Source organism: Streptopelia decaocto (genome assembly GCF_964273445.1).
Source record: "Streptopelia decaocto genome assembly, chromosome: 11".
NCBI lineage: Eukaryota > Metazoa > Chordata > Aves > Columbiformes > Columbidae > Streptopelia > Streptopelia decaocto.
This window is the reverse complement of record NC_138666.1, coordinates 7,453,341-7,471,310: the sequence shown is the minus strand read 5'-3', so window position 1 is coordinate 7,471,310 and position 17,970 is coordinate 7,453,341. Positions and strand designations below refer to the sequence as shown.

The 17,970-nt window shown below is 53.0% G+C and overlaps 1 protein-coding gene across 5 annotated transcripts; it reads right to left on the bottom strand.

Annotated features, from left to right (window-relative positions):
- Positions 1-979: 979 nt before the first annotated feature.
- Positions 980-17,704, bottom strand: LOC309444476 (dual specificity protein phosphatase 22-A-like). 5 transcript variants are annotated; one of them, XM_082062335.1, is made up of 9 exons: positions 17,533-17,704; positions 16,405-16,889; positions 16,201-16,276; positions 14,318-14,351; positions 13,708-13,790; positions 10,302-10,351; positions 7,681-7,755; positions 6,661-6,832; positions 1,376-2,845 (listed from the first exon to the last, which is right to left on the bottom strand). In XM_082062335.1, exons 3-9 carry the CDS (start codon positions 16,219-16,221, stop codon positions 2,654-2,656), a joined length of 627 nt encoding a protein of 208 aa, XP_081918461.1. In that variant the 5' UTR covers positions 16,222-16,276; positions 16,405-16,889; positions 17,533-17,704; the 3' UTR covers positions 1,376-2,653. The 5 variants fall into 5 exon arrangements, with proteins under 5 accessions (XP_081918463.1, XP_081918461.1, XP_081918462.1 ...); XM_082062336.1 differs by lacking the exon at positions 17,533-17,704 and having other exon boundaries at positions 16,405-17,494; XM_082062337.1 differs by lacking the exons at positions 1,376-2,845; positions 16,201-16,276; positions 16,405-16,889; positions 17,533-17,704 and adding exons at positions 980-1,298; positions 14,829-14,946.
- Between the last annotated feature and the right edge of the window lie 266 nt (positions 17,705-17,970).

Here is a 17,970-nt window from a genome sequence, read left to right as displayed (position 1 = left end):
ATATGCAGCTCAATTTTAGAGGGTATTTTTTGGGATTACCAGATTACACACGCATTTCTTGGAAGAAAACCATAATTACTCCCATGTGGGTAATAGAGAAATGGGAAATGTATGGAGCTGCACAGATGGTAGAGTAAAAATAATGATCTAAGGTACACAACCTTTACTGCCATTTAAGATAAATAACGGCTGTAATAACCCTTGTTTTTAAACACCCAACTGATCCAAATCAGATCCCCCCTGTGAGATTTGGAGGGAGCCAAAAACATCTTTTGCAATCAGATGCGGTTAGAAGGATTCTTGCTTTTTTAGGTTTTTTTATAACCGAGAAACAAGCGTTGCAGAGGGAGTTTGCATCACTGTCCTGCCTCCCCACATCCTCCACTAAAAAAACTGTTTGTTTTGCAAAAGTTCTGGCAAATTTGGGGTATTTCCAAGGGGCTTCATATAATCAAACGTCTCCATCCCCTCTGGAGCCCAAGGAGCTGAAAACTAATTGCAACCCGGCTACCAGTGGGGTGATTCCATCACCTCTGGTTTCGTTTTGGCTCCACAACTTCATGGAAGGCAGCCTGGAAAGGCAAAAATCTCAATTTTGAGGTGCTAAGGGAATCCCAGAAGGAGAAGGATAAAATAATAGGATAATAACCCCCTTAAAATGGGGTTTTCAGCTGCTGACAGTGCTGGCGGCAGCCTCAGGGCTTGTTTTCCCATACCCAGAAGTCCAAAAGACACCACAGGTCCCACTGATGTAGGCCAGAGTGGAAAAATATATATATTCACCTGGGACACCCCTCCACTTCAGGGAAAAATGGGTTTAGGAGTTGTTATTTGAGAAATGGTTGCTGCTGTGATGCCAGGTGCAGGTGATGCTGCAGTTTATGGGGAGCATCCCTTGCAATTCTCAAAATCGGGGATTTTTCCAGCAGCTTTGGTGCTGCGGTTCCTCAGGGAATGTTTGAGTCTCAGGATGGCTGGCTGTGGGACAGAAGGGTCACGGCCATCCCAGCCGGCACAGCTCTCTGGAGAGGTTATCGCACCTCCTGCAAACTAATCTCTGCTTATCACACATCTCCAATGACTTCCTATTCATACCAGAAACCAACTTTCTTCGCTTTTTTTTTTTTTTTTCCGTGTGCGCAAGTTCCATTTTTTTGCTTCCTAAAATGATAACGGGGCATTAAACCCAAAACCGACACAGCTTACTTGACTTCACTTCAGTCCACTCCATCAACAGCATTTATGGTCCTTGATCTCATTAATTGCTGGGGACACATTCCCACGGACCTTTTCTCAACCTAAAAACATGGGGAAAAGCCTTCATATTTTTTTCCCAGTATCTTATGCATTATGGCTAGACATTGAGCCTTTAAAACTTTTAATTTTGTTGGTGGTTTTTACAAAGAAAACAGGAAACAGGGCACAGCAGCGGAGCAGTCACGTCAGTCCATCCCTCCATCTCCACCAGGAACACTGCAAATCAAGACCAGCCATCCTCATGGTTTTAATCACTCTTGCTTTATTAAGAGTTGGGCAAGTCACCCCAGCACTGTCAGACTTGGAGTACTCAGAAATTTTCATTAAGAGAATTCCTAGAAATACTCTAGGCACCTTTTTTTTTTTTTTTTTTTTCTCAGAATGGATTGCAGAGCAGATATTACTGAGAAGCCAGGCAAAGCATTTGTAGCAAAAGGCCAAGTTGGCATGGAAGAGTCAAAGGTTTAAATGTAGAAGGGTTGAGTTGATGAGCTGGGACCCCCCGCCCTTGTAGGAAGATGTGGGGAGCCCTAGCAAAGTAACCCACACCTGGAAGGCACGGTATGAGTTTGGGATGAAAAAAGGGATATGGTAATGGTCTTTTCATGTTAAAAAGGCTGTTGGAGAAAGACAGTGTTAAAATTGGTCTGTGGGTCCAACTGAGCTTCCTTTGCAACCGGGGACATTCAGGTTGGGCGCTGGTGGAAACTCAAAACTGCTCCAGCTCCGGGGATGGGGAGGTGATGAGGTCGGGCAGCCTTGAGCACCGCTGGATTTCCCCCTTCCCCGGGGGTTGGGTTAAGAAAAATGCCAGATGGACATTTGCCAAGGACAGGCTGAACCAGAAAAGTCCGAACATGGTGCCCAGGAGCAGCTCAGCCTCTGTCCCTTCTCCCATCCCATGAGAGACAGCAGCACACCCACCCCCGGGGACTGTCCCTCTCTCCTCAGGACATCCTCACAGGCTGCACCAGCCTCCAGCTTCACTGCAAAGGAGGCAGCAAGGTGTCTTTTCCCCATTTTATCCCACCGTGACTTTTCTCTCCATATCAGCATCCCCCTGTCCTACTTGGGGAGCACCCGGGTACTACATCACCAGGGAGAGGGACGGGGCTGGTGGCTGCTCCAGGTGATGGCAAAGGGGCTGTGATCCCCTGGAGAATGAGGGAACAGGACAGAGCAAGACCCTGTAATCAATTAACCAGCTTCCCAGAGGTTTAGACAGATCCAGCAGCCCAGAGGAGGGTCTGCAGGTCCTGACACCCCTGCTCCACCCCTGAGCCCACAGCCGAGCCCATCGCTGGCTGTTTTCTGCCCCAGACACAAACCCATGCCGGTGCTTGGCAAAGGGAAGAGGGAGTTTTCCAAGCCCAAGGGTCTGCAAGCAGCCAGCTGCTTATCTGTTCATCCATCTGCTTCTGCCGGTGCCACCTGTGCAGTTGGGGAGTGGGAAGGTGGGAGTCGGGGATCGGAGCCAGGACTGATCCCTGCTCCCCAGCTGCTGCTCCTGCCCAGCCAGCAAGCCCTGCAGCTCCTCTTGGTCTCGAAACGGGTTCCTGCCATAGTCACGACGGATCCAGGCACGATACTGCCAGGAAAAAGCCAAAAGAGGTTGTCAGGGCCACCAGGGGGCTGAGACACCCCCAGTTTGAGAACAGGGATTTGCAATGACTCTGGTGCACAATGCTCACTGCATCCCAGCCGCAGGCTCAGACAAAGCTGGGGAACCCCCAGCCACAGCCAGCAGAAAAGTCCCAGTTTCACAGGAGCTCCCACACCACACGACCCAACCGTGTCGTATGAAAGATGCAATAGTTCCCCCCGCCTGAGTGCTCCCACATCCCCAGCCTGGCAGAGACGCCGCCAGCTTGGCTGCCAGCCGGACCCGAGTGCTGGCAGCATCCTCAGCCTCCCGCTCCGGCTGCAGTCAGGATGGCAGCCTGGTTTATTTTTCATTGCCAAGAAGCTGCTGTTGTTCCTTGTGTGCACAAATTTCTGTAAGAAAACCTTCCCCACGCTTTCTCCCCACCACCATGGCAGTGCTGGAATGGGCTGGACTTGATGTCACAAGCTGCATGGTCAAGTTGGTTCTTGCACACTGGGCCAGGTTTGTTTGCAGAGCATCATGATCGCTGCCAGTGGTTTGAGGGTGCATCTTGTCCCCCCCATCGCTGTACAAGCTGCTCCAGTGGTAGGAACTTATCCAGCAATACCAAACACCTAAGGATGGAGGGCACAGAGTTGGGAATGCAAAATCTGCGGATGTGAAGGGTCCAGAGAGGGATGGACAGCATGACGGTGGACCACAAACCACAAAAGCATAAAGTCTGAGACTGACCCTGGTGGCATCTCCACCTTCTGAATGAGGGAAAGTCTGCTTGGGCAGAGGGGATTTCCACTGGGAATGTCTGGATTTCCCAAATCCACTCCCTCAGGCAGCAGGATTCACACAGCTGCTGTGTTTGCTGCCTGTGAGCTAGGACAGCTCTGGCTTGGGGTGGACCCCAAGAGCCAGACCTTATTTCTGTGCTAGAATACAACTGCTGGCAATGAGTCCCAAAGGATTTGGGATGGGATTTGGGATGGGATTTTGGGACAAGCATCCCTGCTAGCTTCTCATGGGGAGAACATCCCTCCCATGTGGAGGGATGAAGCTCCATGGGGAGACCAGCCTGACCACTGAGACTCAGCACCCATCAATGCTCAGCACCCATGGCCCAGCACTGCAGCTGCTTCCACCACCCAGCAGAGAAGGGCAGGAGCTGGTGGGAGGCCGGGGAAGCACCCAGCTGCTGCTGACAGGCATTTCCCTTTAAAGCCAGAGCAAGAAGTGGTTACAGCCCGTTTCCTCCAGCGCTGACCACCAACCCACTGCTTTCCTCCTCTCTCCGGGGGCCCGGAGCCTCCGTCCCATCAGGGACAGCACCCAGCAGCCTGGTCACGGTGTGCCAGCACCTTGGGGGATGGCTCCATCACCTGAATGTCCATCTGTACCCTCCCTCTCATCCACACTGCCTTCTCCACACTCGCTTACTTCCTTTTCTGATCTTCCCCATCATCCTGCTCTCAGTGCCTTCCTTCCTTCTTTATCCATCTCGCCCAGATAAGCACCATTTGCCAGCTGGAAACCACAGCTGCACACTCGAGGAGCCGGCTGGCTGGGACCAGAGAGCATCTTCCCCATTTCAACCTCCCTGAGTCTCATCTGAGGTCCCTGCTTCAGATCGAGGAAACTGAGGCACCGAGGGATGCTTGCCCACAGAGAGGAGATCCCAGGAGGTCCCAGGATGTTCCAGGAGGTCCAACCTGTTCCTCACAGCTTTTAACCAAGGAGAAATGAGGTATTTCCTCCCAAGCAGCCTGTCCATGGCTGCTGCCAACACTGTGTTTCCAAATTGCTGCTTACCAGGATGACAGTTGGGCTAAATGGGGAAATTTAAACTCTTTTGCATCCTCAGCAAGAGGATGCTCCTGCATCCTACCTGCACACATGGAAAACCACCCCAAAGTCACAAATGGAAAGACAGTGTGACCTCCCACAGCCAAGGTAAGTAAGCCAGATGCTGCTTGGCATGAAACAAGACACGGGACTCATGTGGCACCGGGTCCCAGGGAATCCTGGCCATGCAGGTGACACCAACCACCCCACGGGACCCTCAGCCACCCGCCTGGGCTGACCTGCCTGTAAATCCCTTCTTCTTGCAAAGGCCACAGGTGCAAGTGGGAGAAGAGCATCCCCAGAGGGGTTGGAACATCCATTCCGGCTCTTCCTCTTCTTCAAACGCAGCTGGGGGTGAGTAATGCTGGAGCATCCCCCGCTCCAGCACCCAGCTGTGTCCCCCAGGGCTATCCCCAGCTTCCTTTCCAGATGCTGCAAGCACCAGGAACGTGGGGTTTTTCAAGGAAAAGGCGGCTCTTGCTAAACCACAGGGCTCAGAACAATAAAAAAACACATCCGAGTGCCTCCAGCCTGGCTCTGCCTTTGATAATTTAAGAGAAACACTTGCAAAGCTGCCGGCAAAATTTTGAGGTGATGAAAAGGCAGCATCTAAGTGAAAGGGAGGCAAGTCCAGTGTCTGCTGAGCCCAGCTTGGATTTGGGGGAGCAGGAGGAATAGGGTGGGTGGAGGAGGGGGCACAGCAAACCACCCATCACAATCTGAGCATGGGAAGGGCTGGGGAGAGCCACCCAGCCGAGGGAAGCCCCGCAGGGAATCTCCAGTGCCAGGGAGGGTTTTGTAACCTCTTGGACCATTTTCCACCCTCCTCCGCAGGCGTTTTTGCAAGGACAGGGAAGGGTCACATCCCTCATGTGACAGCGCCTGCCCGCTGTCTCCGGCAAAGGGAACTCAGCAGCGGGAAAGGGGCTGACATTTGGGCCGATGTCACATGCTGTCCCTGCCTCACTCCTGGAAGGACAGAAATCCCCCTTTAGGGCTCGGCACGGCCAGCTCTCCGTCGCTCTTTGCCGTGGGGACGTCGCATGATGCTGGCGGAGGTTTCACTTGGCGCTTTGCCTCCAGGGATGGGACCGAGTTTAGGGGTGACGTGGGCTGCAAGATTCCTTGTAAAGGAATTGTGGGTTTCTCTTGCCTCACAGAGGTCCAGCTCTGTCCCATGTGCCCTCCTGGGGCAGTTTTGGACCCTGGTCCTTCTCTGCAGAGCCCAGGGCTGAGCAGAGGAGTGGGGAGGCTGGGGGACAGCTGACAGCTCTGGTGCTTTTAAAAGTTTTTCTCTTTGGTTTTGAAAGCTTTTTGGGTCAAAAGTGCAGCTCTGATCTCTGCAATTTGTGCTCTCCCTATTAAATGTGCCACTGTCACTCCCAGCATCCAGCTCAGCTACAACGACATAAGGACAGGAACCCACCCAGCCAGGTCTTCTGCTGTCCTAAAACTTGCTGTTCTGTGCCATTTGGGGAAGGAAAGAGAATAATTTCTCCACCAATGCTTGCTCTTGGCTGTCACCTGCTTTGAAAAGCAGAGGATTTGCTGTCAGAGAGAGCCCAGGCAGCTCCAAGCACGCCCAGACATCCCTAAGCCTTTCACAAGAGCCTTCCTCCCTCTCTTCTCCCTCTTTCCGCCTCCGGCTCTGCTGTGCTGCATTCCCTGGAACCAGCCCAGATCCTTCCCAGGGATCCCGGAGACTTGCTGCTCACCTGTCCCTCCCACTGTGTCCTAGAAAAGCACTGTGGTTTTATAGAACCTTTTTAAGTGCATTCGCATCATGTCTAGGCACTTCTTTTTTTTTTAATGCAAAACCCAAAATCCCCAGGCAATAAATAGCACATGCAGAGGTGAGCTCGAGCAAACAGCTGGTGCCCTGCAGCGAGCTGCATGCAAAAGAGCCGTGCATGTTTGCAAACCCCATAGCCACCTGTAGAAAGGGACGCCGGGTTGGGACGTACCTCCTGCAGCAAGGTGGCCTCGTACTCCTGCAGCTGCTGCTGGAAGCCAAAGTTGGGGCTGACGTAGGACCGGACAGCCTTGGTGGCAGCCAGGCAGCCCTCCCAGCCAAGCTCTGTCACCGTCATCAGATAAGCCACCAGGATGGTGGTGCTGCGGGAGACCCCAGCCAGGCTGGGAAGGAGCAAGGGAGCAGTGTCAGGGACAGGGACTCCCATCAGGGAGGTGAGGGACACCTATGGGATGCAGCTTCCCATGGACACCCCATTTGCTGGGTGCTGGCAGGGATCCTTGGACATGGGTGGGGTGGGGGTAAGGACAGGGAGCGGCTGACGGTGGCTCCAGGCTGGTGGCTTCACTGTGTCCCCCTGCTCCAGCCTGTCCCACCTCTGGGGAAGGGGCTGGAGCACAAGTGTGATGGGAGCGGCTGAGGGACCTGGGGGGGTCAGCTGGAGAACAGGAGCTGAGGGGAGACCTTCTGATCTCTGAACTGCCTGAAAGGAGCTTGGAGCCAGGGGGGGTCAGGCTGTGCTCCCAAGGAACAAGCACCAGGACCAGAGGAAACAGCCTCAAGTTGCACCAGGGGAGGTTCAGTTTGGATCTGGGGAACAATTTCTTCCTGGAAAGGGCTGTCAGGCATTGGAACAGGCTGCCCAGGGCAGTGGTGGAGTCACCATCTTTGGAGGGGTTGAACAGACATGGAGATGAGGTTCTCAGGGACATGGGGTAGTGCCAGGGGTGGGGTAACGGTTGGACTTGAGGATCTTGAGGGTCTTTGCCAACTAAAATGATTCTGTGATTCTTTGGATGCTCAGGGTTTCAGTGCATGGACCACCCATCCCCGCAGCTCTGAGTACTGGACACCTTCCCCTGTCTCCCTCCCGTTGCTCCTTGTCCTCTCCTCTTCTTCCTCCCCGCTGCAGGTGACACTTGATGCCAAGGACACTTTTTGGGGACCCCACCCCCACCTCCCAGAGGACCGATGTGACACAGGGACACGAGGTGGTGCCAGCATCTCTCACCAATGGACGAGGCAGCCTCCCCCCGCAAGCCGGCACTCATGGATGAACTTGATGCACTCCTTGAAATGCTGCAGCCTGTGAGGAGAGAGGCAGGAGGTGAGGATGGGGGAGTGACTGTGACTTCCTGGGGAAACTTCCTGCTTTCCAAAGCATCAAGATGGGAAGAGGGTGATGCTTGTGATGGAGTCACCATCCCTGGAGGGGTTGAACAGACACAGAGATGAGGTTCTTGGGGACATGGGTTAGTGCCAGGGTTAGGTTATGGTTGGACTCGGTGGTCTTAAGGATCTATTCCAACCAAAATGGTTCTGTGATAAAACAGGGCAGGTTAGAGAGCCACTGCTTGCTGGCAGCTCAGAAAGCTTCTCTCCTTCTGACTTGGATGCTCAGCAATATGAGCAGCACCATCTTTTTGAAGGCATGGGGACCTAGGAAATAGGATAAATAACTCTGTATGTACTCATAGGTGTTAGCAGGGGGATTACAGAGGCTCTGGTGAGACACATCTCTCCTGCCCATCGCTGCACAGGATGCTGGAAGCCACAGCTGGTCCCTCTCAAAGTCAGCAGCATCTCCAAGAGCTCACACCACAGTGGATATTCAGCTCCTCAGGACATCAAGGCTGCCCATCCCTGCTCACCCTCGAGGTCCCACCAAGCCCTGGGGGAGTTTTGAGTCAAAAAACCTGGTCCTGGGTAACTTGAGCTGCTGGTGGACTCGCTGACCACACAGTCCTGGCCTTTTCAGGAGGAGGAGAAGAGGGTTCCTGCCACCCGGCAGCAATTGCTGGAGCCAGCAGTTCCTCTGCCTCCACGTGATGGGGTGGGCGAGTGCCCGCACAACCTTCCTGATTTCTCAGAAGCCAAGGACGAGCTGCTGCAGGGTTATTCACCCTGTGTCCCTCACCAAGGGCTTGCTCCCAGCAAGGTTATCCTCCTCCAAGACCCCTGTGGGACTCAGAGCTGCCTTCCATCTGGGGACAAGGCAGAACCCTCCAAAATCTCCCCCACCCCTGTTGGCCCATCAAAGGAGATGCTCTTCACCCTATCCTGGCTAGAGGAATCGAAGGGATGATGTGCCTCATTCCTTCCTGGATGTGAAAAGCTCAAGTGCCTTCCAAGAAACCAGCCAAGGACAAATCCAGGCTCCACATGAGGAAGAAATATTTTACGCTGAGGGTGGTGTGAGCCTGGCCCAGGTTGGCCAGAGAGGTGGTGGATGAACCATCCCTGGAGACATCCCAGGCCAGGCTGGACGGGGCTCTGAGCAACCTGAGCTGGTGAAGATGTCCCTGCTCATGGCAGGGGTGGCAGCAGGTGAGCTTTGAAGGTCCCTTCCCATCCCAACTGTTCTGTGATTCTATACAATTCAAAAATAACAGGGGGTTCTGCTGCCCAAGAAGAGGAGAGGTGGAAGAGTCTCTGAAAATATAAAACCCTGGAAGATGTCAGCCCATCGCTCCTTGTGGGATACAGATGTGCCTCCTCCTTGACCACCATAGCAAATGGATCATCACACTTTGGGAAGCCTTTCCCTGCTTAAACCTTGTCCTACTTATCCTCTCAGAGCAACCAACATCCCACAGGACCTACACGTGGTGCCGACACAGCTCCAAGCTCTCCAGATCCCAGTTTTCCCCTTCAGCCCCCAGGCTGGGACCAGCAGGGATGCACCTTGCTTGTCAGCACACGATGCTTTTGCCTCCAGGAGCGATGCCTCTGCAGGACATGAAGCTCACCAGGATTGTGAAATCCAAGGCACAAACTAACAAGCAGAAAATAGTTCCTTGAATAAGTCTTCCTTCCGGCAGTCAGTCTTTTCTTCTTTTTTTTTCCCTTTCGGTGGACATGCCACAAATGCAAAGAAATGAGAGAGAAAAAAGACAGCCAAAAAAAGGCAGTTCTTGCTGAGGCAGAGTTTTCTTGTAAAGCTTCTCTTTCCGCTCAGCAGGAGGGTGAGTGAGCAGAATCACAGCCCCAGGCACGGCGTCTCCCAAAGATGTGGGAAAACCAGCAGCTCCACAAACCAGCTTCATTTTTAGGGTTTTATTGGTGAAAAAAATCCATCGGAGTCACCCATTTTCTGGTTGGAATGGGTGGTTTACAGATGTCTGATGCCCAAGCAGCAGCAGGTACCGGGACCCTCCCAGGGCCACCCCAGCACTGTGTTCCACCAAAACTGGGGCAGCATCTCTCACCAGCTTTGAGGACATTATTAAAGGATTTACAAGTACCTAAGCTTTGTGTGGGTAAAAAAACATTGATTTTAATAAATATGTTGTTATTCTTCTCCAGGAGAATGTCTGGAAGACTGACACAAATCATTGTCTTTCTAAACCAATTAAAAATGCTCAAATTTGCAACCTTGCCCAGTAGAATAATTCTGACACTTGATGGAAAATTAAATTTACTGACTGCAAACACACACAGGAACAGATTTTAAGCCCTACAAATGCTATTTACAACCTGAGAATGAGCTAAAACTTCGGCCAAGTACAGCGATGCTACAAAATTTCCATAGCACCAATGAACTGAACCTTCATCCTGCAGAATCTGAACTTTTACTGACCCACAACTACCAACACGCGCTGCTGGGAGGCGGAAGGACAGCAAACGACTTACAGGTTTTGACTGGATGAATCCGAAGCTGAGATGCAGAGATAAGTCATGTCCTGCAATACAAAAGATGGTTGCAGTAATAAGATACCTCCGAGAAACACAAAATCCACCTTTTTTTATTCTGTTCCTCACCCCAGATGACCCTGAGGTGAGGGGGAAACCTCAATCCACTTTCAGTGCCATCGTCCCGCTCCATGACATGTCACATCCATCCCACCCCAGGCTATTTCCCCCCATTTCAGCCCAGAGAACTGTGGGGAACCACCACAATGCTCAGGACCCCCCCAAAACTGAGCCACCCCTTTCCCGGGGCCCCAACCGGTGAATCCCATCAGGAAGACGTGTGCGAACACGCACCGATGAAGTCACTCATCAATGAGTTATTTCCTCCCCGTCCTTTTCATACGCAATAAATCATCCCGCCGCATGTTGGCGTAGGTCAGATTACTTTCTTTAAAATGTCGCTTCCTCGATCCTCCCTGTTCTGAGCTAAAATTAGATACTTTTCATCTGAGTTTTGGTTTGTTGTATTTTTTTTTTCTTTTCTTAGCAAAATGGGTGGAAATCCTGCCAGCCAGAGCTGAAGCGGTTGAGCACCTGGGATTGCCCTGTCTCCATCAGCTGCTGGAAGGAGCCCCCTTCGTTGATAAAGACCAACCCCCCAAATGATCCTCACTTTCCTCCAGCCCAGGGCAAACCAGGAGGCTGGAAAAAACTGATTATTTAAGGAAGGAAGGAGCAGAGTGGGATGGGCACGGGGATAACAGAATGTCTCCAGGGAAGGAGACTCCACACTCACTCTGGGCAGCCTGGTCCAGGGCTCTGGAACCTCAAAGTGAAGAAGTTTCTCTTGATATTCAGATGGAACCTCCTGTGTTTCAGTCTGTGCCCGTTGCCCCTCACTTTGTCAGTGGACACCACTGGAAAGAGTCTGGTCTATCCTCTGACACCCACCCTGAGATATTAGGATCGTAGAATCATTTTGGTTGGAAAAGGCCTTTAAGATCATCAAGTCCAGCCATTACCCCAACCCTGGCACTGCCCCATGTCCATGAGAACCTCATCTCCGCATCCGTTCAACCCCTCCAGGGATGGTGACTCCACCACTGCCCTGGACAGCCTGTTTTAATGCCCGACAGCCCTTTTGGGAAGAAATTGTTCCTAATATCCAATCTGAACCTTATATAACATAAATATATATATATAACATAAATAAGTTCTCAACTTTCTCTTCTCCAGCTGAACAGCCCCAACTCTCTCAGTCTCTCCTCATCAGAAAGATGCTCCAGACCCCTCAGCATCTTTGTAGCCCTTGCTGGACTCTCCAATAATTCCTTGTCCTTCTCAAACTGGGGAGCCCAGAACTGGACACAGGACTCCAGATGTGGCACCAGCCTGATGTCCCCATACCAACAAAACCACCATGCCAGCAAAGCCATCATGCCTAGCAGTGAAACAGTCGAAGTGACCCCACACCTCTCCAAAATGCAACCCGCACCCCAATCCTGGATTAACTGCCGGGCTCCCAGCAGCTTCCCCTTCCCCTGGTGCCTCCATTCCGCATCGGCCGCGCATGGGAACGGTGCTGGGCTTTGCGGTTCCCAACCCAGGGCTGTGATTGACACATTGCTCAACCCACCATGCTCTTCCTGTTCCTCTTTTCCACCAGCCTGCTGGCTTCGCTCCATGTTGTAAGCTCGCCGTGTGGTTAGCTCCCCATCTGGCCATGTCCCAAGCCCCATCAGCCCCGGATGCTGCCCCTTCTCCAACCACCAGCCATTTCTCTGCACCAATTTTCTGCAGTGTCCTCCTCTCCTCTCCTCTCCTCTCCTCTCCTCTCCTCTCCTCTCCTCTCCTCTCCTCTCCTCTCCTCTCCTCTCCTCTCCTCTCCTCTCCTCTCCTCTCCTCTCCTCTCCTCTCCTCTCCTCTCCTCTCCTCTCCTCTCCTCTCCTCTCCTCTCTCACATTAGTCAGTGCCTTTGTGGTGAAAATCATAGAATCATAGAATGCTCTAGATTGGAAGAGACCCTCAAGATCATTGAGTCTAACTGTTAACCCACCCCTGGCACTACCCCATGTTCCTGAGAACCTCATCTCCACATCTGTTCAACCCCTCCAGGGATGGTGACTCCACCACTGCCCTGGGCAGCCTGTTCCAATGCCCGACAGCCCTTTCCAGGAAGAAATTGTTCCCAATGTCCAACCTAAAAACCCCCTGGAGAAACTTTAGGCCATTTTCTCTCATCCTAGATGCTTGAGCTGGTGTTTTCCTGGGGCTCCCAGCCCATCATGGCCCCAAAGGATGAAGGGTCCATGCCATCCCCTTTGCCTTCTGCAGCATCCCAGGATTTGGGAGCCAGCAGTGGGTCCAACGCTGGGATGAAGTTGGACTCAGGCATTGGAACAGGCTGCCCAGGGCAGTGATGGAGTCACCACCCCTGGAGGGGTTGAACAAATGGACATGAGGTTCTCAGGGACATTGGTCAGTGCCAAGGGTGGGGTAAGGGTTGGATTTGATGATCTTGAGGGTCTCTTCCAAACAAAATGTTTCTATGATTCTATGAAACCTCCCCCTGTTTGCTAAGACAATATTTCCAGCAGCCAACACCTGGTTTTCTTACCAGAGCCCTGTGGGGAGTGGCGTGAAGCTTGGGTTTCCCCAACTAGCAAGGACACACCAGCCTTTACCAAATTAGCAGTAGAATTCCTGATTCTGGGAGTGTTTTTAGTAGTATGCAACCACGAGATGGGCAGCATGGCCGAGCATTCCCCTCCTCCTGCTGCAGCTCCACCCGCCCCACGGCTCCGTGGATTCGCCCACAAAAGACCCGACCGGTACCTCCAGCATCAACCCACAGGGCAGCTCCCCCTGCCTCAGTTTCCCGACTCACAGCCCGAGGGTTCCGCAGCTCTCCGGGGACCATCAGGTAGGGGGAACCGGGCAGGCGAAGCCAGGGCGGCCCAGGAGCCCTGTCCTGGGGGTGAGGGGTTGCTCGGGGTCCCACTGTCCCCCCTGCCCCCGGTCGGGGTGGCCGCGGCCCGGTGTCCCCATCCGCGGGTCACCGCCGCCCTCTCGCGGTTCTCCCCGCCGCAGCGCCGGCCACCCCCCCGGCTCCCGGCCCCGCCAGCCCCGCGGCGGCACAACTTCACCCGAACACCGTCGTTTGGGGTGGCCATGCCCCCCAAAAACACCAATCCCCCCTCCAAAGATCCAGCGCTGAGCCCCTTCGGGTGCAGATCACATACTGCATGGTGCAAACCGGTGCGAATGCGTGCAAATTCGTGCAAATCCAGCATTGCTTCTCCCCTCTCTGCCCCACACCAGGAGAAAATGGTGTGTCCCAGATGCACCTTCCCAAATGCTTCTACCCCGGAGTGAGCCCCCAGATGCCCCCAACCCAGGCACCCACCTCCAGCACCGGCTCAGCGCGGTTGTGGACGGAGAGGATGTGTGTAACCCCATTCCTCTGCAGGTTCTCCCGGTCCTCAGAGTCTGGAAACAGCAGCAGCACATGAATCACCTGCTCTCCTGGAAGATCTACTGGATCACGCACACCCCAGCATCCCTCATCCATCACCCCCGATCCCCGCGCCAGCCCCTTCTCACTGCCGCTCCCCCCGCATGGTGCAGAAAGGGAAACCAAAGCATCAGAATGCACCTCCTGCAAAGCAAAATCCCCCTTGGATGCACTGGGTATTCAACAGGCTCCTAAAAGCACCCCCAGAATCAGGAATTCTACTGCTAATTTGGTAAAGGCCAGTGTGTTCTTGCTGGTGGGTGAAACCCAAGCTCCACCCCGCTCCCCACCAAGCTTCAGTAAGAAAACCAGGAGGTGACCACTGGAAATAATTGTCTTAGCAAACATGGGGAGATTTCATAGAATCACAATCCTTTTGGTTGGGAGAGACCCTCAAGATCGCCGAGTCCAACTTTTAACCCACCCCAGGGGCTCCTCCAGCCCCCTCAGCTGCTGGGGGATCCCACAGATGCGTGGAGGCGGAGCAGGGAAAGGCACTCACCGCGGATGTTCCCGAGGTAGAGACCTTTGACAACCTGGGAGGTGATGAAAAAGAAAAATATTTCAGACAGTGCCAGGTGCAACGTGCATCCAATGTGGCAGGAGTATCAACGTGAACGTGTGGCACCAGCAGGACCAGGGCACCCAGCACCGAACTCCCCAGGCAGTGATAAACTGAACACCTAATCAATACAAACTTGAACTAAAACAAACACCAACTTAATTAGCAAACAGCAAAGGCTAAGCTCACTCAAACCACCAGCCCAAACCTCTCCAGGAGCGCAGAGCTCAGGAAAACTGATCACATAAAGCACAGAATAGTTTTGTTTGGAAGAGACCCTCAAGATCATTGAGTTCAACTATTAACTCAACTCTGCCACTACCCCATGTCCCTGAGAACCTTATCTCCACCTGTTCAACCCCTCCAGGGATGGTGACTCCACCACTGCCCTGGCCAGCCTGTTCCAATGCCCGACAGCCCTTTGGGGAAGAAATTGTTCCCCAGATCCAACCTCAATCTCCCCTGATATAACTTGAGGCCATAAACGAAGGGGTTTGCATTTCCTCCTGTTGCTATTGGAAAGGCAGTGCTGGGGGCTGGATTGCCCAAACATCTCAGCCCCCCCAGGCTCCTCCTTCAAGCAGGGGCTCCAACAGGGACGCCCCAAGGCCCCAGCTCCTGGAGGCAGCTCCGGTTTGTTTTGCTGTTCTATAGCAACCACCTCCCGCAAATACTTTCAAAGGTTTCCTGTGCCAGCTGGGCAGAGACAGGCAAACGCACGGGCTATTTATAACGCTTTTCTGGCCAGGATGTTGCAGTAAATGCCATCAAATATGCAAATATGGTCTCCAACTGGCTGCCACAGGTTTATGAAGGAGAGAAAGGGGGAGCTCAGCATATTTACGGGGTGTAATAACCCACCAGAGCAGTTTCCAGGGGCACAGAAAAGAAGAGCTGGTTCCTAATCAGCCTCGTTTGCACCCATCTGGCAGAAGATACGCAGTTTGGGAGGCTGCAGGGAGGGTTTCCAGCAGCTCTGGGTCACATCCAGCCCAACATGTTCCATCCAGCTGAACCCCAGCCCACTCCTGGGGTGCAAACACCTGGGCTCAGCAAATGGCTGTGCCCAGCACAAGCTGTTGCCATGGGAAGGGGGATTTCAAGTCCTGCGCCTCACGAAATCAAGGCAAGATCCTGGTGTCTGCACCAACCCAACCCCCAGCAAAGGCAACTCTGGCTCCCCAAAAGGTTTTGGTGGCACCAGGGAGGCTGTAAAAGCCACTTTGCAGGTCAGGCTGAGTCTGCAGGGGGTGAAATCCCAGTGTTGTACCACACCAGAGCCACGCAGAGAGAGTTTTGCCCTGATCTGATCTCTCTGCTGTTGTCCCAGAGTCTAATTTTAAACCAGAGAACACACATACCAAGTGGTTATTTAAGGATAACAACAGAAATCCATCCCCTGGGCCAGCCCGGGGGTTCAGCTGAGCAACAAGCACCAGTAAAACCCCAGTTCCTGCTTTGCAGCCCAGGGCTGTGGGGCACAGACATGACCCAGGGGGGAAATTTCCCTGCAGCCACCTCCATCAACCCTGAGGATTTAAATGCCATGGCCTCATCACCCAAGCGACGGGCACCCAAACCCAGCTGTCACTTCTCTAACACCCACAGACACTCAGCTCTTCGCCTCAGATACAAATCCAGGATCAGCGTTTGCTTTCTTAATTAATTCCCCTTCTTAAGTGCTCAAAGTTTCAAAGGGGAATGAGAAAAGGAAGAAGCAAATTGTTGTATTTAGGGCATCGGGTCAGTCTGGGACAAGCTGGGTTGCAGAAGGTCCTGCCCAAGGAGGACACACTGGCCACCACCCCCAATCCCCCCAGTACCTTGCTCATCCCATTCCCCATGGCTTTTCTCTCTCCAGGGTCAGAATTCTGGTATCCTCTTGTTCTCCGAGTCTGTCTGCAAATAAACACCAAAAAATCCCAGCTGGAGAGATCTGCCCCCTCCAACAATGCTGTGAGCAGGAGGAACGGGAACATGTGTCAGAAGGGGAGTGGGCAGAGCCCTGGCAAACTCAGCGCACTCACCACAGCGAGCTGCTCCGGCAGGCAAAGGGGAGCGAGGAGAGCGGCTGGTGCTGGGCAGGGGAGGATGAAATATGGATCTGGTGCCGTGGTGAGGCTCAGGTTTCTCTCCCCGGGGTTGTCACAGCCTTTTGGGGAGGGTGAAGAGGGGGACGGCTGGGCAGAATGACTCGCTCACCCCAGTGATGCTCGCCGGGCTTTGGTTGGGGTGCTACGGGCTGGTACAAGGCCCGCAACTCAGCTGGATTTCTCTTCCAGCCACGTTAATTCCTCCCAGTCACAAGAGTGGAATTGTGGAATTGAAAAGCCGAGCGTGGCAGGAGCGGCATGCAGCTGAGGGAGCGCTGAGAATAAATAGCCCAGGAAGGGAGATGAGAGGAGCTGCAAAGCAGTGCTGCAATTCCAGCATGTGCTTCAAATCCATCCATTTTCAAAGCAGATATAGCTCACCAGCCCCCTCCCAGATGAATACTATCAGCCTATGAGCTCTATGAAGAGCAGAGAAAAGAAAACCACAAGTAGGACTCAATGAGCTTATAGGTCTTTTCGAACCAAAATGATTCTACCAGAGTGAAAACTCCGCAGCCATCGCCTGGCTGCAACTCTGTCATCCTCCTAACACCCTGCTCAGCACCCCAGAGACAAACATTTCACACCAGGGATCTTCCAGATGCAGAAACCTCATCACTTAATTCCCACCAAATCATCCCGCCTTAAAAACCTCCCCTGAATTTCTCTGACTGGAAGGTCAGGTCATCATAAGCGTCTGAGACCCCCCGACCTTTCCACTAAGGCTGCTGAACACAAACGTAGATTTAAAACTGTGATGGTCTTGTAATCAGGACAGGAGCAAACTGAAGTCAAAGCTTGTTTTAGTTTTCAGAGGGGCGGTTTTAACCGAAGGCAGAAGTTTGCCTGCAGAAAGCCCAGGGGCTGATTAGCCAAAGGGAGAAATTTGGCAGCTACAGGCGGAGCAAAGCAAACACACCAGCCTGGGCTGTGAACAACATTAAATCACCAACCAGAACTTGTTCAGCCCACTGCATTTCATAAAAGCACCAAGATACTACCACTAAATGCAGCTTTTCTTTCCCTCCCCCAGCTGCAGCGATCCCCTCTGAACCCCGTCACCTCAAGGCATGAAACATGCTTCAGGGTTTCACTTAAAACCTATTCTTGGCTGAACTAGGCTTAAAAATTCTCTCCCTCGCTCGCTGGAGTCTGCAGGGGACACTGGAGCGAGGTGCAGCCTTCACAAGGAGGACAGAGCTCCCTTGGCGAGGACAGACAGACGGAGCAGCGTTGATCCCCACTGCATAATCTGTGCGGTTTGACTCACACCGCTGCCTTTTGGGGCACCAAGGTGCTATTTTTGGAGCACAGAGATGCTATTTTTGGAGCAGTTACGAGACTCGGAGCCTGCGCAGGAGTTGGGATCTGCTCACCTTATGTGGAGCTCACACCTTGGTGCAGCCAAACTGCCAGCTGTGACCCAAAAACACTAATTTTAACTGATTATACGCTAACCATGACAAGAATATTTTGGAAAAGCGCTGTCCCTCGACCTGC